At 43.8% G+C, this 21,671-nt stretch overlaps 1 protein-coding gene and 1 long non-coding RNA gene across 4 annotated transcripts in view; one reads left to right on the top strand and one right to left on the bottom strand.

Annotated features, from left to right (window-relative positions):
• The window catches only part of Fermt1 (fermitin family member 1), a 41,444-nt gene extending 28,529 nt beyond the window's left edge, over positions 1 to 12,915 (bottom strand). The window contains exons 1-3 of the mRNA XM_013011045.1: positions 12,859 to 12,915; positions 9,618 to 9,825; positions 4,850 to 5,083 (exon numbers count right to left, since the gene is read on the bottom strand). Coding sequence (XP_012866499.1) covers positions 4,850 to 5,083; positions 9,618 to 9,768 — 385 coding nt within the window. The 5' untranslated portion in view covers positions 9,769 to 9,825; positions 12,859 to 12,915. The remainder of the gene's footprint in view (positions 1 to 4,849; positions 5,084 to 9,617; positions 9,826 to 12,858) is intronic.
• Positions 12,880 to 20,855, top strand: LOC105981743. 3 transcript variants are annotated; one of them, XR_001174840.1, is made up of 5 exons: positions 12,880 to 12,960; positions 13,386 to 13,512; positions 17,859 to 17,959; positions 18,683 to 18,752; positions 20,337 to 20,855. It is a non-coding gene; the product is annotated as an uncharacterized LOC105981743 (long non-coding RNA). The 3 variants fall into 3 exon arrangements; XR_001174839.1 differs by lacking the exon at positions 12,880 to 12,960 and having other exon boundaries at positions 13,246 to 13,512; XR_001174841.1 differs by lacking the exons at positions 12,880 to 12,960; positions 20,337 to 20,855 and adding an exon at positions 19,164 to 20,325 and having other exon boundaries at positions 13,246 to 13,512.
• The last annotated feature ends 816 nt before the right edge of the window (positions 20,856 to 21,671 follow it).

Here is a 21,671-nt window from a genome sequence, read left to right as displayed (position 1 = left end):
TAGTGCTCTACCACTTAAGCCACATTTCCACATTCCAGCTTGTGTGTGTGTGTGTGTGTGTGTGTGTGTGTGTGTGTCTGTGTGTTTAATCAGATATGAGTTTCATGGTTTTTTCTGCCAGGGCTGGCTTCAAACTTTGACTTTCAGATCTCAGCCTCCTGACTAGCAAAGATTATAAACATGAGACCCTAGCATCTGGTCCAACAGCTTTTTTACTCTTAGGCCAGACATCTTCATGGCCCCGCTCTCCCTTCTGCACAGACTTATGGCATTGAGGGCCTCCACTATTCATTTCTCTGCCCCTAGAGCGTGCTCTGACTGCCAGCCACTGCCTGAGCTGCTCCCTGGTCAGGGAATTTGGAAGAGCATAAGATCCTCCTCTGTGGATCTAAACACCTTTGCCCACTAAGAGTGAGAACCCCAGATGCTGTAGATTCTCCAGTGTGATTTGGCTGGCGAGAGACTATGCTGTTCCTGATCTCACTTTTCCACCCATTTTTCCTGTCATCAGTCTCCCAAAGAAACCATTTGTACCTGACTCCCTATCTCAGGGCCTGCTTCTAGAGAAACCAAACTATGTTAATCTTCTCTTTAGGCAATGTATGAATTTCTGATCAGGTCTGCTGATAACTATTAACAGTACTGAGGGATTCTGATCCTAGGTAAAAGCCAAGGAATGTGGCTGTTTTGTAACTCCTGGGCAGCTTTCCTAGAAGTCCACATACTGACTTCACTCATCCAATCAGGTCACACTGCTAAGGGCAGAGACAGACTAGCAATGCAGTTTGCCTTTCCCTTTAATCAGCAGATACCTGATTGTTAGGTCGTAAAACAAACCATTCCAAGGTTGTTGAGGACTAAAGTAATTCCAGTGTAAGAATTAAACATAAAGTTAGGTGTGGTGGAAAAATAAGTAAATAAAAAAAATTCACAAGCCGGGCGCCAGTGGCTCACGTGTATAATCCTAGCTATTCAGGAGGCTGAGATCTGAGGATTGCAGTTCAAAGCCAGGCTGGGGCAGGAAAGTCCGTGAGTCTCTTATCTCCAACTAACCACCAGAAAACCATAAGTGGTGCTGTGGCTCACGTGGTAGAACTCTAGCCTTGACCTGAAGAGTGCAGGGACAGCTCCCAGGCTCAGAGTTCAACCCCACGACTAACAAAAAAAAAAAAAAAGGTGTGGTGCTCATATCTGTAATCCTAGCTCTCTGGGAGGCTGAGAAGAGGAGGGTCATAGTTTGAAGACAGCCTGGGGAAAAAGTCTGCAAGACTCTCATATCAACTAATAAAAGAAACAAAAACCTAAAAAACTGGGCATGGTGGACCCACAGTGCCTATCATCCATGCTTTGTGCAAAAAGAGGAATGGAACAAGTTTACACTCCCACCAACAATGCAGTAGGGTTCCCTTCTGGCCACATCCCCTCCAGCATCTGTTGTTATTAGAGTTCTTGATTATAGCCATTCTAACTGGGGTGAGGTGGTATCTCAATGTTGTTTTGATTTGTATTTCTTTTATGGCTAGGAAGGTTGAGCATTTCTTCATGTGTCTATTGACCATTCTTCTTTCCTCTTCAGAGAAGTTTCTCTTTAAGTCTTTAGTCCACTCATTTATTGGGCAGTTGTTTCTTTGAGGATTTGTTGTTGGGGGATTTAATTTTTTGAGTCCCAGGTATATTTTAGATTTGAGACCCTTGTCCCTTGTGTGCTTAGTGAAGAAGATCTTCTCCCAATTCATGGGTTTTCTATTGATCTTGCTAGCTCTGTCTTTTGCTATGCAGAAGCTCTGCAATTTCATGCAATTCCATTTGTCCAGCCTTTCTTTGATTTGTTGTGTTTCTGGGACTCTATTAAGAAAATTTCGGCCTGTACCAAGGAGGCATAGGGTTTCTCCTATTCCATCCTGTAATGTTTTCAGAGTGTCTGCTTTGACTCCAAGGTCTTTAGACGAAATGAACCTCAAGATAAGGACACAAATGTTTTTTTTTCTTTTTTGCTATTGTTTCTAACATATTTATAAGGTGATTTTTTGTTGTTGTTGTTGCTTTGTATGTCCCTCCCCCACGGTATAACCTCTGTTTTCATTGTATTTGGTTGGTATAATTTGGGGAGGGGAAGGGAAAAAACAAATTGTTTAAATAGGGATACAGGTGGACCCATTGTGACAATGAGATATACAAGATGCTATGTCGAAATAATGAATTTTACAACTTTGGTGGGGGGATGCGGGAGGGTGTAGTTGTGGAGATGGGAAGGCAGGGATGGTAGGGGAAAAACAAAGGAGGAGCCAACAAAGCTTGAAAAGAAATGTACTCATTACCTTGCTCATGTAATTGTAACCTCTCTGTACAGTATTTTCACAATAAAAAAACTTATTTAAAAAAAAAAAAAAAAAGAGGGATGGAAGTCTAGGTTGGCCTGAGTAAAAGTGAAATTCACCCCGCCAAAAACAAACAAACAAACCCAACAACATAGCAAAAAGGACTGGAGGTATGGCTTAAGTGATAGAGTGCCTGCCCAGCAAGTGCAAAGCCCTGCGTTCAAGAATTAAATATAAAATAACAAAACAACAAGAAAAGAACCCTTGTTATCTCCTGTGGCCCAAGATCTGTGCTTGGGAAATTTGTTCTCCCAGGGAAATTCTATTCTGATAAATCTGATTTGGCTTTAGCGATAAATCTGATTTGGCTTTAGCTTCAATCGCTCCGATATAAAATCCATGAAAAGACATATCAAGGAGTGGCTGGCAGCATGGCTCACACCTGCACTCTCAGCACTTGGAAGGTGGAGGCAGGAGAATTTTGAGTCTAAGACCAGATTCGACTACATATAGTGAGTATACCAGCTGTCTGGACTACATAACAAGATCCTGGAACAGATAGACAGACAAGCAGGTAGGCAGGTAGGCAGGCAGACAGACAGACGGACCGACAAATAGACAGACGGACAGATAGAAATGCTAACAGGAACCCTTAAAACAACTGCGAGTATGTAAACGGGCAAAGAGCCCTGTGTCTACTGCTGTTCATGTAGTTCTGGTCCACTGTGGATGTGGAACAGATCCTTTCATTGAATGCTTGCTTTGTTTCCAAAGCTTCATTAGAATGCCACTGAAAGCAGGTGTCTTTGTGATTGTCATTGGCCTGCTGTGCATTGGGACACAATTACACCCATGATGTTTGCAGTGGGAGGCTTCATCCATTGGTTCACTCAATAGTTTTTGGGCAGCTGGTGTGAAACCACACATTGTGTCAAAAGTCAGGATCCAGGATGTCAGGAAATGGGTTCTGCTTCTACCCTATTTCCTGTTCTCAATTCTGGTCATTCTTTTCACCTTTTCTCTATCTCCTCCCTTCAACATTCTATCTTCTTCTTCTTTTTTGGGGGGGATGGGAGTGGGGTCGGTCATGAACTTTGGGCCTGGGCGCTGTCCCTGAGCATTTCAGCTCAAGGCTCTACTTCTTGAGCTACCGTGCCAGTTCCTGTTTTCTGGTGGTTTATTGGAGATAAGAGTCTCATGTACTTTCCTGCTTGGGCTGGCTTCGAACCACAATCCTCAGATCTCAGCCTCCTGAGTAGCTAGGACTATAGGTGTGAGCCAGCGGTCCTGGCTTTTTTTTTTTGTGGTACTAGAGTTTGAACACAGGGCCTGGTGCTTGTCAGTCAGGTGCTCTACCTCTTGAACAATCTCCAGCCCTTTAAGCTGTTGGTTGTTTTTTTTTTGCATAAGATCTCATTCTTAGGCTTCAGCTTGTTGGATTGTAATCCTATTTACACTTCCTGCATAGGTGGACAGGTATTACCACCACACACAGCGTTAGATTGGTTTAGGTGGTTTTGTAAACTTTTGGTAGGGCTGGCTGCAAACAGTGAATCTACAGGTCTGAAACATGGTGCTCAGCTCTATGCTATATTCCTTTCTTATGCACATTTATCAGTTACTTTAGCTATGCTTGCTAGCGTGGGAGCTCCACAAAAGCAGGGACTTCAATGATGTTTACCGCTAAGCCTCTCCACCATTCCCCACACTGCCTGCCACATATGAGGTGCTCAGTAAATACTGGTTGAGTGAGAGAATGAAAGGTTAGGAAGAGGTTATGTAGTGATAATGTCCTGAAATGTTGACTTTGGCCTTTGGTACCAGAGAAGATACATAGACAGGTCTAAAAAAGTTTAAAATCAGATCATGGTCTTGGCACAAGATCTTCTCCTTTTATGATGTCTCACAAACAAACGTGTTGTCTTAATGACTGCTGACTGCCATCTTATGGGATACCAACCCATAAAGAATTAGGCTTTCAGTCTCAATTAAATGCACCAGGGACTTGAGGAAACAGATTATTTGCTAGAATTGGATGGGAATGAGATAATTAAGATGTAGAATCATGGCCATCTCCAAGACAGTAGAGACTCACCAGTCCTTTGGTGATGGAGTCAAAAACCTCCACCTTTCCTTAAATAAGAATGATAAAAATATATATGGAGAAATGAATTGAGGGAAAAGTATCAATTTTAATGGCTGTACTTGCAAATGTCTTTTGAAATAGTCTTCAGCTTGTTAGGAATGAATCTGTCCTGTGCCATTAAGGTTTTATTTGTGCCAGTACTGGGGCTTGAACTCCTGGCCTCTCAATCTCCTTTGGCTTTTTTTTTTTGTTGTTGTTGCTCAAGGCTGGCTCTACCACCTGAGCCACACCTCAACTTTCAGCCAATCAAGATTCATGTGGTTTTGTTCCACTTCACTGGGCTTGGATGTTGTGCCTCCTACTGAAGCAGGCAAAAAGTACAGGTCACTGTCCTGTCTTCCTTGGGGACAGTCTCAGGGGCTCTGGAGCCCTCCGGGGTACTCACTCAGGGCTTTACAGATGTCACCCACAGCCTTGAACACCACGGCAGAGAAGCTGACGCGCAGCCTCACGGTCTTCCCATTGGGCAGGTGGAGGCGTAGCATCTTATGCTGAGGGGTGAAGAGAAGCTTGGCGTCTGCCTGCACGCCACACTTGTCCAGAGTCCAGTGGGTTTTCAGGAGCCAGCAGTTCTTCTGTTCCCACCAGAGAGCAAAGTCTGACCAGTCTTGGGCTATGTCTGGAAAAAAATGGAAAACCCACATATCAGATAGAATGCTGTGCATGGAGGGTCTAGGCAGCTCAGAGTCTGTGTCCTGGCATATAAATCCTGAACTGAACACAGGTCTTCAGCTACTATCTTCCTGCAGAGATCAAAGCTCAACTGTCCCCGGCTTCTCTCCAGTGTCTCCAAGACAAAGTGGGAGAAATCAAAGTGTGAACCTTATATTGTTTAATGAAGCAGTGTGGCAGGAGCCTTACATAACTTTGTATGTGCGTGTTTGTGTGTGTGTATGTGTGTTGGTACTAGGGCTTGAACTCAGGGCCTGGGCATTATCCCTTAGCTTTTCCACTGAAAGCTTGCATTCTATCACTTGAGCCACATCTCTACTCTAAGCTTTTTGTGGTTAATTGGAGATAAGAGCCCCACAGACTTTTCTGCCCAGGCTAGCTTCAAATCTCTAACCTCAGATCTCAGCCTTTTGAGTAGCTAGGATTATAGGTGTGATCCTTTGGCACCTGGCTAGAACATAACTGTTGTTTATGATGAATGTGCAAGTTCTTTTTCCTAAAAATTTCTGTGCCACTGATTTGTTAGGAAATGGAAAGACTTGGAAAAAATTACAGTAAGGGAAATAAGCAAGCCAGGCCCAAAGAAACATAGGTCCCATGGTTTCCCTTATTTGCAATAACTAGTATATGTCTGAGACAAGCAGAAACAGTCAGATAAATTGATGTTAGGCAAAATGAACCCCAAGATAAGGACTCAAATGGTTTCTCTTTCTTGCAATTGTTTCTAACATATTTATAAGATGATTTCTTTGTTGCTTTGTATGTCCCCTCCCCCATGGTATAACCCCTGTTTTCACTGTATTTGATGTTGGTGTAATTTGTGGAGGGGAAGGGAAAAAACAAATTGTTTAAATAGGGATACAGGTGGACCCATTGCAACAATGAGATGTATAAGATGTTATATCAAAAAACGAAACTTTACAACTTTGGCGGGGAGGTGGGGGAGATGGGAGGGCAGGGATGGTAGAGGAAAAACAAAGTAAAGAGGCAACAATGCTTGATAAGAAATGTACTCATTACCTTGCTCATGTAATTGTAACCCCTCTGTATGGTATTTTCACCAAAAAAAACTTATTAATTAAAAAAATCCCTGACTTCAGTGGTTGTGCTGTGATGATGTTGAGAATGTCCCTGTTCTTAGGATGTATTGACACTGATGGCTTTGACTAAAACTTCATTGGGTAATCCTAGCTACTCGGAAGGGTGAGATCTGAGGATCATGGTTCAATTATCTCCTATTAACTACCAAAAAAAAATCTAGAAAAGGAGCTGTGATTCATGTGGTAAAGCACTAACCTTGAAGGGAAAAATACCAGACAGATCCCAAGCCTTGAGTTCAATTTAAAAATAATGATTGGAGAAGAAGGCAAAAGATTGTCAAAACCAAGAGTAAAGTATGTCCTAAGAGCTTGGAGATTACCATCTAGGATGCTTAACCAAGAATGTCTCTTTTAGATGACTTTTTCTTGTGATTTTTATTTGTAGGCAAAAAGTATTGACTTAGAGAATAAAAACCTAAGCCAAAGGTCCAAAAGAAGAAAAAGCCTACCTAGTGCATGCCTATAAAGCAGGAGTAGTTGAGGGGATTGAAGAGAGCATAAAGAAGAACTCAGTGCCCACAGAGTTTGGGATGTCAGACCAGGAGAGCAAAGAAACAGCCCAGAAACCATTGTTACTCTGTGGCCTCATTTCTGTATGTGCAGAATCAAGTGTCGATTCACTAAATCTTAGGATTTTGTCATGACTAGGAAACTAAGCTATGTCCTTACTCAAACTTCTCCATCTCACCTGTCTGATTTCCCAACTTCTTAACTTAGCTCGTGTCTTCCATGCTTTTTGGAAATCATATTAATTTTTCTTAAAGCTTTATTTCTCTAAAACAAATACTCTTAGAGTGTTAAAGGAGATCTGGTGAAGCATTTGGCTTTGTTGAATCCATCTCCTTTCTCTTATAGAAATGTATCCTGACACTGTTGAATGGCAAGAAGCATCAGTGTTCACACAGAAATTCTGTAAGACTGACATTTCACTTTTCTGTGATGCTCAATTCTAGCGATATCTCAGTGGAAGCATGCCTATGGCCTTAGAAGCCAGGAGAGTGGTCACCCTTAGTAACAACAGTAACAAAAATACCCAGCAGGAATGTCCACAGAAAGACAATAATTGTATATGCTCACATCTATGGGATCTGAAGATGGAGATGACTCAGAATTCCATCAATGGATATATTACATCAGAGTCATGCAAAAAAAATATTATACAGCTATAAGATGAAATGATTCCAAACGATGTACAAGAATCTGGGTAAGGGACTGGGAAGGTGGCTCAGTGATAGAGCGCTTGCCTTGCATGCATGAGGCACTGGGTTCGATTCCTCAGCACCACATAAGCAAAAAAAAAAAAAAAGAATCTGAGTAAATATCTCATATATCATGTTGAGTGAAAGAAAGCAGATGTGTAAGAGTGTATCCTGTACAATTCCATTTGCAAGAAGTCCAGAACCAAGCCACTGGCGTTAGAGGGCAGGAGAGTGTTCGCCCTTGGGCTCACTGTGACTGGGTGGGGCTTGGGAAGGGGAACAATTTCTTGATCTTCGTGATGATTACATGACCCACAACTCATTGAACCGGACCCTTGAGATCAGTACACTTTTCTGTATGCAAATCACACTGCAGAAAGACTTGTAAAACAGATTTTTATCTCTGTAAAAATGCAAAGCCATATCCCAGGTCTTAAATAAAAGTTAAAAGAAATACAGAGAAAACAATGCACCCTTAAATGTGGAGTCCATCATGGTGACTTCTGACTGTGAAGAGTATGACCTGCAGACTTCTCTTTGCTTAGAAACGGGCAGTAGCACATGATCATATGATAGCTGTCTTCTCAGGAACATTTCTATGTTATAAAATGCATTAGCAGAGCTGGGCAGCCCCAGTGGCTCACACCTGTAACCCTAGCTACTCAGGAGGCTGAGATCTGAGGATGGTGGTTTGTAGCCAGCTGGGGGAAGGAAAGCCTGTGAGACTCTTATCTCTAATCTCTTATCTTAACCCTGGGGTAAGCTGGAAGTGGCACTGTGACTAAGTGGTAGAGCCCTAGCCTCGAGCAAAAAGGGTGCTCAGGGACATCCAGAGTTTGAGCCCCAGGACTGGAAAACAAATAAATAAATAAAGCGTTAGCCGGGAGAGAGTGAGGGGGAGGAGTGACTTTGTCCAAAAAGCAATGTACTCTTTACCTGACTTATGTAACTGTAACTGTTCAGTATATCACCTTTACAATAACTATAAAAATTAAAAAAGGCATCAACTAAAATGCATTAGCAGAAGATTACTAGCACTGAACAACCAAGCGTTAACAGTAGTCACCCTGTTTGGCTAGACTAATAAAATGGACTAATGAAATCCACAACTGAAATGTTTGCCAGACAATTGTTAGCCCAATGCTGGTGGCTCACCCCTGTAGCTACTCAGGAGACTGAGGTCTGAGAATCTTGGTTCAAAGCCCGCCCAGACAGGAAAGGCCACGAAACCCTTATCCCCAATAAACCACCAGGAAACTGGAAGTGGCGCTGTGGCTCAAGTAGTAGAGTGCCAGCCTTGAGCTGAAGAGCTGAGGGACAGCACCCAGGCCCAGAGTTCAAGCCCCATGACTGACCCCCCCCCAAAAAAAAGACAATTGTTACATATTCTACTATTTGTCAGAGCTGAAAATAAATTGTGGCAGCATGACCACAGTAGTTTAATTCCTCATCACCTGAAATCATGTGGCATGTTATTGGTGGACTGGGTCATGTGGAAATACAGCTTCGTATGTACATACATACTTGGGAGATTTAGTATGCCACCAAAGACTCCGTGTTGCCTTTCTTTTTCTTTTTTGAGACAAGAAGCAGCCCAGCCCAGGCTGGCTTTGAACTCAGGATTCTCCTGCCTCGGTCTCCGCAGTCCTGTGATCATTGATATATATATACCACCATGCCTTGTTCAAGAATCATGTTTTGACAAATGTTGTTCAGTGTAGTTTCAAGCTCTTAGCTGGGTGATGGTCCTATAATCCCAGCTATTCAGGAAGCTGAGATCTAAGGATTGTGTTTCAGAGCTAACTGGGGCAGAAAAGCCTTTGAGATTCTTATCTCCAAGTAACCAGCAAAATGCCAGAAATGGTAGTGTGGCTCAAGAGGCAGAGCAACCAGTCTTGAGCAGAAAGCTCAAGGAATGGCACCCAAGCTTTGAGTTCAAGCCCTAGTACAGAAACAGACGTGTGTATGTGGGCATGTACACACAGACACAAAAGGCTCTAGGCCCTTCCATTCTCCTTTCTCTTTCTGAGAAGACCTGGGGGGTGGGGTGTAGGGGAAGGACAAGCACACTCTCTGAGTGGCCAGAAACATGTGAATGCTCAGGCAGCCTTCGCTAGCCAGGTAGCAGTGATATACCAGAGGGCTACATACACACAGCAGCCACTCAGAAGCAGTAACTCACTGATCTGGTCCACCAACTTGAGCATCACTCCCCCGATGTGCAGGTCTCCGGACACTCTCAGTGTGATGTCAGTCTGTTCCTCTTCATTTGGGTGGTCCACTCGGACCACGAGCTCCCAGGAAGCAGAGGCCAAGTCACCGGATGCTAGCATTATAGCGAGGGAAGGCCTCTTTTGGGGTTGGGATGCAACCGACTGGGTCAGTAGATCCTGAAGGACAAGCATACTTTTGTTTTTATTTTTCATTTTAAGTTTCTTCTTCCAACAAACTCTTGCCAGATTCCTGGTGCCCAGGTATCAAATTCAGGAAGCTTAATGATAAAGACAAAAAGCCTTGTAAAACTCGTCTCAAACCCTGTAAATGTGTGTATTTTATCTTTCCATTCAGTGCCACACATCCAAGACCACTTGACTGTAAATGTCCTTTATCTTTCAGGCACACCCACATTCACTTTCCCTTTCTACTGGCCTTTTCTGGTCTTCTTTGAATTATTCGAACCAGAGGCAGTAAATACTGAGAGTGTTCCATGATACATTAAAATGATCAACTTTATGGAGATATGTCTTGTGTATAATAAAAACGCACAGATTTTAAATATACATAGTTCAGTGAATTTTGTTATATGTAAATCATACCTCAACAAAGTTGATTTTATCCAGGAGCTGGTGGCTCATGCCTATAATCTTCACTACTCAGGAGGCTGAGATCAGAGGCTTGAGGTTTAGAACCAACTTGGGCAGACAAAGCCGAAAGACTCTTATCTCCAATTAACCAGCAAAAAATCTGGAAGTGGAAATGTGGCTCAAGGGGCAGAGTTCCTGCCTAGGAAATTCGAGGCTCTGGGCTCAAACTCAAGCACAACCAAGTTAAAGAAACACAAAACAAAAAACAAGCCAGGGTAAGACAGACCTAGAAAACTTAAGTCTTCAAAGTACAGATGGGGGTGGGAACTTCAAACCTCTATTTGTCTACTTACTGGAGGAGCCACAGAGAAAAATGGCTGTAGCCAAACTGACATGCTTCTTTTTGGAGGGAGAGGGGGGAAGTGGTTATAGGAACACTAGAAGCCAAAACTTACCAGAACTTAAAAAGAACTTGAGATGTATTTTCTTTGAAACAGAAAACAATATTACTGATCTAGGCTGTTTGAAAGATTTAAAATAAAAACCATTCAGATGACCACACGGATCTTTCCCTTATACTCAGGTGGCTTATGAGGAGCCTATGTTTTTCACAAAGGCCTGCACTAAGGAAGGCAGTGTGTTCTGCCCTAACTGTGGGTATCTTGAAGATTCTCTTCAAGAGGGCTGTGCGCTGTACTCAGTGACTCTGTTTCCAGCTGACTCCCGGTGCTAGGAGCTATGGTGACTCACACTGAATCATAACAGCCAAGGGAAAAAAATACGCTCCAGAGTTCAGGTGCCTTCAATCCAGTAAATCATGACCAAAGTGGTATTATGATAACCCCTGAGGGACATTGTTTTTTGGTGTTATTGGGTGGGGGGGAGGGGTGAACTCAGACTTTCATGAGCTCCACCACTTGAGCCGTGCACCCCAGACATTTTGCTTTTAATTAAAACTTTTTTCTCCCCTCCCTCCTTCCCTCCTTCCCTCCCGTCCTCCCTCCCTCCCTGCCTTCCTTCCTCCTTCCCTGCCTTCCTCCCTCCCACCCTTCCTTCCTTCTCTTTATTGACAGGGTCTTATACTTTTGCCCAGTTGTTCTTGGATGGAGATCCTCCTACCTTTGCTTCCCAAGTAGCTGGGAATACAAGCATGCCCACCATACCTGACCAGGAACATTATTTTGTAATAGTTAAGAACTGAAATACCCGTGTCATACCAGGTTGGTGTTCTTTTGAAACTGCACATTTGAAAGCAGTCAGAGAATCTCAAATACACTAAATAGATAAACTGATCAATGCTAATCTATAAGTTGATGGCCGTGAACCCTTTGGGATAGATTTAATGTGACTGAACCAAATTCAAGTGTTCAGAAGTATCTCCTTCTGCTTTTTTTTTTTTTTTAATAATTGGACAGATCCTGCAGGGTGGCCACTTGCACAGCTTCCTAACAGATTGCCATTGGTGATTTCTAGGTGCTGTTCTCTGCATTTCCTGTCCTCTTAGCTCCTTTACCGTCTCCTTCCTCTCCACTTACAAATGAGGAAACTGAGGCTCTGGAAGGTCAGGTTACTTGCCACAGTTTGATGGTGGAGCTGAGACATTAATCTATGTCTTTCTTACTCCAAATGTATCCAGCACTTTGGGAAATCGCTTGGCTAATTTTGCAAGACCAATATAAAAGCACTGTTCAAAAACCACACCAGTGAAACTCTGTAGCTTCTATCCACGCAAATCACGCAAATCATTTCTAACAGCACTTTTTAAAAATTATTATATATAACATAATATATTACAATATATTACTATATTCCCTTCATAGTTACATCTCTGAGCTTGTTTTTGAAGAACTTTAAGATCTCTAAGATCATCTGAGATGTCATTCCCCCCCCCCCCCAGAATATTTTGTATGTAAATAAAGGCCTAAGCAACCTTTCTTTTAAGATGACTCCTTTGTTGATTGTATCATGGGTTACCAGACAGGAGGTCCTCTCCTTACCTAATCCCAGACATCAAAACACTTCTGTAGGAAACTGACAATGATTCTCTTACAATAAAATTCCACCCCAAACCAGATATCACATTCTTTCCTATCATTCTGTGCCTGCGCTGGGGCGAACTTTTCCTCCCCAGCAAGCTGTTACTTGTTGAAGAGAAACAGCAAACTTCAGCTGGGGGGAAAACACACTTAGGGAGACCAAAACAAGAAGAGTTGAGCCTAATAAGCAGCCAGCTTCCTTCCCGGGAAGTTCCAGAAAGAGAGGAGGGAGGGGAAGGTGGGAGAAATACCCCCCAAGGCTCCCCCCTGCAAGGTGGCAGGGTGCTTGGGATCCGAGATCGCAGCTGCTCCGTTTGGTTTTAGCCAGAGTCGCCAGGGCCTTGGGGAGGTTGTTAGGTGGACAGAAAAGGTACTGGCCGGCTGGAAGGGAAACCCAACTTACTTAGTTTTTTAAATTTTTGGCCGGGTGAGAGAAGGTAGACAACACCGGAGAGATTATTTCCCATATCAACTGCGATTGCATTGCAAAAGGCTGCAGAAAGTGTGGGGACGTGGTGTGCGGTACCCCTCTCCCGGCTGGCCGGACCCCCTCTCCATCCCCATCCCCAGTCCAAGTACCCACCTCCTTTCCTACACCGGGCAGGTGGAGTCCTTTTCTTTGCAGAGGGGCACGTGGACACTTGGAAGCTCCAGGCCGTGGACACCCGGGGCCGATCCAATCCAGGTGTGTGTGTGTGTTGTGTGTGTGTTGTGTTGTGTGTGTGTTGGGTGTGTTGGGTGTGTGTATGGGCGCACAGATCTCCCACCGACAGTGGGGTGGGGGAGTTGGGTCGGCCTGCGACCGATTTCGGTCTCGATAACCTCGAATACCGTTTCTGGTATCACAGTGAGCGATGACGAAGCTCAGCCCGGGTGCACGGTCTCCGCCCCTGGCAGCCAGACCCGGGGAGGCCAGCGCGCGCCCGCCGGGGCAGGCAGGCAGGCAGGCAGGCGAGGGCACGCCCAGCCCCGGGCCTGCTTGGTCTTGCTGCGTGGGAAGGGAGGCGCGGCGCAGGCTGCAGGCCGGGGCGGGGAGGGGGAGGAAGAAAAAGAAGTAGCCTCTGGGCTGGAGGAGGTGGAGGGTGGAGGAGGGACACTCATCGCCCACAGCCCCAGCGCGCCCCAAGGCGCCCCAAGAGAGACTCCACTTCCTGGCTGGAACCCCTGTCTGCTTTTCTCCTTGCCACCCGGCAACCTGTGATCTCAGCCAGGTGGGAGAGACAGAAGCGATTCATGTGTGAGTAAGCGCCAAGTAAAGCCCCAGGAAGGGAGGAGGGAGACGTCCAACGTGGAGGACCCCCTCCCCCCACCGTGCCACCCCAAGTGCTGTGCACCGTTGCCAACAGTCTGGGCCGCGCCCTGAGGCTGGTTCACCTCGCGTTCACCAGCCTGTCTGGCCGGTCACTCCCCCAGTTCAATGGATTTCCAGAGTACTGGGCTCTTCAGCAAGGGCGGGTGACTTGGAGATTTACACAACCTGTCCCAGCCTCTCTTCCCTTCTCCCCTACCAGGCTGTTGTGCTAAATGGTGGCCGGATGCCTGGTTGGGGCTGGGAAAGGGAAGGCAAAACAGGAATCTCACTTCTTCATCTGGAAAATGGGTCGGTAGGATGGAGTATCCACCGTTCCTGGAATTTTATGTAGTGTAATGCAGACTTCAGTGAAGTGAGTTATTATTTTATTTATTATTGCTATCATCATCATCATCTTTTTCGGTGCCAGTACTGAACTAAGGGCCTGGGCACTGCCCTGAGATTTTTATTTTTTTATCTTTTATTTCAAAGCTGGCACTCTACCACTTGAGCCACTTCTGGGTTAATTGGAGATTAGAGTCTCATGGACTCCCTGCTTTGAGTTGGCTGTTGAACTGTGATCCTCAGAGCTCAGCCTCCTGTGTAGCTAGGATTACAGGTAGGAGTCATTGGTGCCCAGCAAGTGAGTTAAACTTTAATGCAAAGGTAACATTTGGAAGTCGAATATCTATTTGCTTGGACATTACCATGTTCAGAAATTGTTTAGATTTGAATGTGTTGTAAATTTAAAGGGCTAGGGAGTGGCTCACCTACCACCAGCACTGTAAAAACATATTAAAAATTAATTTGCTGGGTGCCGGTGCCACTCAGGAGTCCTAGATCTGAGGGTCACAGTTCAAAGTCAGCCTGGGCAGGAAAGTCTATGAGACTTTTATTACCAATTAACCACCAGAAAACTGGAAGTGACACTGTGGTTCAAAGTGGTAGAGTGCTAGCCTGGAGCACAGAAGCTCAGGGACAGTGCCCAGGCCCTGAGTTCAAGCCCTACAACTAATAACAACCACAAAAAGTGTTTAAAAAGCTCAGTTGAATATTATCATTAAATTAGGGACCTTTATGGACTAAAGTGGGAGATGGTTTAGGTGTTTGAGAGCTGTGTCACTAAGTGAAATAATGTTTCATACACAGCTGAGTGTCATGGCTCATGCCTGTAATCTTAGCTACTCATGAGGCTCAGATCTGAGGATCATGGTTTGAAGCCAGAAAGAGCAGAAATGTCAGAGACTCTTTTTTATTTTTTTTTGTCAGTCGTGGGGCTTGAACTCTGGGCTTGGGCGCTGTCCCTGTGCTCTTCAGTTCAAGGCAAGCACTCTACTGCTTGGGCCACAGTGCCACTTCCAGTTTTCTAGTGGTTTTATTGGAGATAAGAGTCTCACGGTCTTTCCTGCCCAGGCTGGCTTTGAACCGCGATCCTCAGATCTCGACCTCCCGAGTAGCTAGGATTACAGGCATGAACCACCAGCGTCTGGCTGTGTCAGAGACTCTTATCTCCAACTAAACACCCAAAAGCTGGCAGTGGAAGTATGGCTCAAGTGATAGAGTGCCAACTTTGAGTGAAAAAGCTTGGGGACAGTGACCAGGCCAGTAGAGGCAAAAATAAAAATATTTCATTTCATGCTGGGCACCGATGGCTCACACCTGTAATCCTAGCTACTCGGGAGGCTGAGATCTGAGGATCTCGGTTCAAAGCCAGCCCGGGCAGGAAAGTCCGTGAAACTCTTTAGCTCCAATAAATCACTAGAAAACCTAAGTGGCGCTGTGGCTCAAGTGGTAGAGCGCTAGCCTTGAGCTGAAGAGCTGAGGGACAGCACTCAAGCCCAGAGTTCAAGCCCCACGACTGACAAAAAAAAGTATATATACATATATTTCATTTCATATACACATGCATGCATGCACACACACACACACATACACACACACCTTCACTTTTTTTCTCGCTTATAAATAAGCAGAGACCCAAGTGTGGAGGTGTACACTGATCATTCCAGAATTCTGGAGGCAGAGAGGTAGGAAGACTACCACAAGTTTGAGACCAGCCTGATTACACAGCCAAGATCCTTCACACACCAAACCAAAAACTCACCAAAACAACATAAACAAAATCTCCCAAACTAAAACCCAAGCAGGGCCATCATTCTGGATATGTTATTTAATTAGTGCAAAAACTCTTTTTTTTTTTTTTTTTTGCAGTCTTGCGGCTTGAACTCAGGGTCTGGGCGCTGTTCCTGAGCTTCTTTTGCTCAAGGCTAGCATTCTACCACTTGAGTCACAGCACCACTTCTGGCTTTTTCTGTGTATGTGGTACTGAGGAACTGAACCCAGGGCTCATGCATGCAAGGCAAGCCCTCTACCACTCAGCCATATTCCTAGCCCTAATGCAGACATACTAATAAGCAATAGATTTAACTACCCAGCCACTCTATTTGCTAGATACTGAATAGTTATGGAAACACTTGGATGAAGCAGGCCCAGACTTCATCTTCACGCTGAAGTATGCAAGGAAGGAGCCTAGGAGCCCGGTGTCTGCTCTGGGCATCTGTGCAGACTGCTCAGGGCAGGGCACTAGGCTTCAGGAAGGAAGCTGAATTTGTGAGAGTATGAAATTTTGGATAAGATTTTGGTGGATACCCATGGACGCTGTAGTTTCTCAGAAACTGCTTTAAATTTTAGTTTGTTTGCTTTCGGTGTTGGTAATTCAACCCAGGCAAGTGCTCTACCACTGAGCTACATTCCCAGTCAAGGTCTCTCTCTCTCTCTCTCTAGCTCTCACTCTGTGTGTGTGTATGTGCACACGTGTGTGCTAGTCCTGAACTCAGGCCTTCATGCTTTCCCTTAACATTTTAAATGCTGGTCTGGGAGCTTGAACTCAGGGCCTGGGCAATGTCCCTTTTTTGCTCAAGGCTAGTACTCTACCACTTGAGCTGTAGCTCTACTACTGGCTTTTGAGTGGTTTACAGGTGATAAGAGTCTTTTTTCTGCCTGAGCTGGCTTTGAACCACAATCCTCAGTTCTCAGCCTTCAGAGTAGCTAGGATTACAGGCGTGAGCCACCAATGTCCAGGTCTCCTTTAGCTTTTTCACTCAAGGCTGGTGTTCTACCACTTGAACCACAGCTTTTTGGTGGTTAATTATAGGTAAGAGTCTCATGGACTTTTTTTGTCCTGGTTGGCTTTGAACCTCAATCCTCAGATCTTAGCCTCCCGAGTAGCTAGAATTACAGATGTGAGCTACCTGGCTTCAAGTTTTTTTTTTTTTAAATTAGTACCTATATTTCAGGTTAGCAAAAGGTGTGTGTGTGTGTGTGTGTGTGTGTGTGTGTGTGTGTGTGTGTATAGAGAGAGAGAGAGAGAGAGAAAGAGAGACATTGTTAGTCTTGACATCAAAATTTTTCATGTTCCTGAAACAAATATTGCAATCCTATCTATTACCCGTCATCTAGATGCTGAGGAACTGCGGGTGTGTTGTTAGTACCTTCATTAGGGAAAGCTGTGACTACATTGCCATGTGGAATACCAGTGGGCTGGACTGGATGAGAAGTGTGGCCATACCCTCTATTCATCAAGCACATCTGAGAACCAAACAAGCAAAGGCCCTTCGAGAACCATCCCAGCTACTTTCATTTGCCAATCACACATAACTTGCTTCCTCCAGCGCCTCCCCTTCCCTGAGCTGAGCCATCGAAGTTAAAAAACAATTCTATATATGCTATAATTTAGATAGAACAAGAAAGCTGCTTGAAAGAATAAAGAGGTAGTTTAACTTGTTGATGAATGGTTTTATTTGACAAAACGAATGCAACATACATTTCTCCATTAAGCCTTGAGCTCATACATATGCTAAAAGTCTCCCAATTGAGTACGAAATGGAATAAGACACATACAATGTAATTTGCACGAAACCACAGCTGTGTGCATGTTGGCAGAGAATGTAATTTTTACTTCATTAGATATTTATTCAATGACAGTTTCTCTGGTTTCTATAACACTTCACATGGTAAGCAGAGACATATTAATTTTAATCTGGGTTATTGATAGCTCTCTCTCCTCTCTTGTGGAACTCCTCATTGGTAAAGCCTCGTCTTTGAAGGCACAGGAACCTCTAGTTTCTTGGGAAAGAATGTGTTTTGTTCCTCGAGAAGAAATAGAATGTGCTTATTATAGCTACTTTATGCTTCCCAGCTGGGTGGATAAACCAGCACTTTCTATGCCTAGGCAAGTTCTAAAATGTTCGCCTAGTTGCAGTGGACAGGGTGTGTCTTGGATGTTTCTACAGGCTTTGGGCAAAGATGATCAAGGAGCAGCAGAGAAGAGTAAAAAGGCTTTCCTAGAAGCCATGCTGGAGCCACCAATGGAATGAGAAGAGCGGAAAACAAGGTGTGCCCCTCTCCCTTCTCCCCTCCCTCCCTCCTCATGACATTTCACCCATCTCCATCAAAAGATACCCAAGTTAGGGGCTGGGAAGGTGGCTCAGTGGTAGAACACTTGCCTCGCATGCATTAGGCCCTGGGTCGATTCCCCAGCACCACATAAGCAGAAAATGCTGGAAGTAGCGCTGTGGCACAAGTGGTAGAGTACTAGCCTTGAGCTGAAGAGCTGAGGGTTAGTGCCCAGGCCTAGAGTTCAAGCCCCAAACAACAACCAAAAAATATCCATATGTATACAGTTATAATTCACTCTACCTGTCATGCCTTTCCCAGGGAAAGTTCCTTTCCCTGGGAATAGTAGTTACCAGAGTCTCTGGAACTTTCTAGAGACAATCTCCGTGTGTAGACTATTTTTGCTTCTTAAGCAAGTGATAGTATTCTGAACACATGGTTCTGCACTTTGCTTATCTCACTTTGATATCCAGGGCTGGGAAGGTGGCTCAGTGGTAGAGCGCTTGCCTTGCATGCATGAGGCCCTGGGTTCAATTCCTCAGCACCACATAAACAGAAAAAGCTGGAAGTGGCACTGTGGCTCAAGTGGTAGAGCAGTAGCCTTGAGCTGAAAAGCTGAGGGACTGTGCCCAGGCCCAGAGTTCAGGCCATTAAAAAAAAAAGATATCCACCATGAATGTCCTCGTTAATATATGTGGAAATCTTTATGCTTTTATCCCAGTTTAGAGGCCAGAACTTAAATTACTCAAATTGCCCAGAAGGCCTGTTACCCAGGATTCATTCAGATACATGTAGGCACAACACAGCCCTTCCCTCTCTCCCTCTCTCCCTCTTTCCCTTTCTCTCTCTCTCCCTCCCTCCCTCCCTCCCTTCCTCCCTTCCTCCCTTTCTCCCTCCCTCCCTCCCTTCCTTCCTTCCTTCCTTTCTTCCTTCCTTCCCTCTGTCCCTTCTTTCCTCTTTTTCTTCCTTTTTTTTTGCCTTTTTCTTTCTTTCCTCTGGCAGTACTGGTTGGATTCAGGCCTCCAGGCAGGTGCTCTACTGCTGAACCATGCCTCCAGCCTTTTTTAGGCTCTTTTTATACCCCAGACACACTGCATAGTCCTTTGCATGCATTATCTCATAGAATCCTTCTTTAGATTGTTCCTTCCATCTGGACTCCTCTCTCTCCATTCTTCAGGGTTAATTCCTACCTTTCCTTTAAGAGCTAGCCCTGCAGGCTGTGGTAACAACAAGTGAAGGAGGAGCAGAAAGCTGAACTTTGAATGAAGATTGGCATGTTAATTAATATATAGAGCTGGACTATTTAGCACTAAGTTTGGATTTTCTTTTCAATGACCAGGAGCATCTGTAGTACTTTTCATATAGAAGAGGACGCCAATGCCCCATGAACTTGCTCTGATTTTCGTTCAGGCAAAGAAAATAGGCATACCTTCTCTACTCTCATAAGAAACAAATAGAGTTTTTTTTTCATGTTTGTTTTGTTTTTTAATTGTAGTGTAATGCATGAATCTTGCTTGATCAACCTACTGGCTGGTGATAAGTATTGTTTTTTAAAATCAATACCTGATTTTCTTGCTAAGTTTTGTATTGTTTGAATATATGTAATTTATTTTACTCCACTGAATCTTTAATCCATTGAAAAGTTAATTCCTTTTTCTTGTCTGTGCTAAGTCTTTGTCTATGCGCTTAATCACTTCCTTAAGATAAATTCTTACAGGTAATTGGACTTGGTCAAAGATCGTGTTTTGATATGATTACCAATTTTCTTGTCAGAGATTGTGCTCATTAATATTCTTTCCACAATATGCTAGAGCTCTTTAAGATTCCCATTGATTGTTATCAAGCATTGTCTGGTACGAAATATTTGGAATGTCTCAAGAGGTCTGCCAGGCTGTTGCTTTGGGCATATAAGTGAAATTAGGGTGGATGTATGGCAAGCAACTGAAAATGTAACAATGGTAATGTGAATGTTTATCTTCTTTAGTTTATAAAATTGTATGATTATTTGATTTATTGTAAATAATTATATGTTACAAATAATTATATGGTATAAATAATTGTAGGCTATAAAGAATTGGATATTATAAATACATAATTATGCTAATTATATATTTACATTTATATTATATTTATAGTACATTATATCCACATACCTTAGTGCAAGGCTATTTGAACTGTGATGTGTCTGAAGTGGCTGAGGATCTTGTGAAAATACACATTTTGCTGCAGTAGATCTGGGTTGCCACCTGAGAATCTGTATTCTAGCAAGCTCCTGGATAGCACCAATTATGGAGGCCTGGAGATGACCTTTCCAATACCTAGACTTAGTTTGTCTTAATTCCATAGTGATCTAACCAAATGATTTTTTTTCCCAGATTGAACCCAGGACCTTGTCCATGTTAAACAAGAACTCTACCACTGTGCTACAACCCCCTAACCCTCAATCTTATAAATCATCCACCTACGCATATATCAACCTTATTATCCATTCACTCCTGTTCACTATTCATTTGCGCACTCATGGATGGGCACCACTGTGCCCATCCATGCACCCACCTCTCTACCTAACCATTTACCTACCCACCCACCCACCACGAGCCCATCTCCACCATTACGCATCAGCTATACCACCTATTCTAAACACCACATGAGAGTACTTGCCACCTGTCAAGCAATATTCCTAGGGTTGAACAATCAATCACCATTTATTGAGTGTTTTCTAATCACTCGATACTGTTCTAGATGCAGCAGATAAAGCTGTAAATGAGCTATGGTCCCTGACCTCATGGGCTTTGTCATGTGTTCTCAGGAACAATTGTCAGGAGGGGCTCATTTGAGATCTCTTCCAAAAAGGAAGCAGAAGAATTCAGGTGGTTCCTAGAGAGGAACCAAGTGTGCGTGGGGCTCTCCGGTTAAACAGTCTATGGTTTCTACCATCAGCATGTCCAAGCTTGGTGGTACGGACCATATTCTTTCTTTACTATTTCTTTCCTAGATCCTAGCATTTTATGTATTTTGTCTTAGAGCAAAGCAGCCAGAATCATTTTCTTTACTTGTATGTGGGGCTTGGCTGAGGTGCATGTGATGAAGATACTCACTCCGAGGGATGGATCTAGAGGAGAAAACAGGGTGGATGCCATCTCTGACCTGACTTGGTATTCGTCAACAGTAAATGTTTAATAAATAATGAATATGGCCTTCTCTGCAGTTTTCTTGGTAATATTGGGAAGGTGCTTTATCAAGGGTTGCCACTAGATGTCACCATTGCCACATTTGTTAATCCTATTACCCAGACTTAAGGCTCAACACTCCTCCACAAAGGTTCTTTAAATTGAACACACAAATAGGCTAACTTTATAATGAGTTTCCATTTTCTTTTCCTTGGCTGTAGTGGGACTTGAATTCAGGGCCTCATGCTTGCTAGGCAGCAAGGCACCACTTGATGCAAGACCTAAAAGATATATATGAACACACCTGGGACCGTATACACATGCATACATACATATGTATACATGAAACATATTTGTAATCATGAGACTGTTAGAGGGAATCCAAAGTGGGGGGGGGTGGCAGAAAAAAGAGAGTGCTGGAGTTGAACGCTACTAAATTGCATCTGTGAATGAAGATAGTAAATTAAACTCACTGAAAGCTGTTGAATGTGGGAGGGGAAAGTAAGAGTAAGTAGTCAATGGTATTGAAGTATTGTGTAT

This window comes from Dipodomys ordii, unplaced genomic scaffold (assembly GCF_000151885.1).
Source record: "Dipodomys ordii isolate 6190 unplaced genomic scaffold, Dord_2.0 Scaffold13, whole genome shotgun sequence".
NCBI lineage: Eukaryota > Metazoa > Chordata > Mammalia > Rodentia > Heteromyidae > Dipodomys > Dipodomys ordii.
Note: the sequence above shows the minus strand (reverse complement) of the source record. Positions and strands in the feature narration are given on the sequence as shown.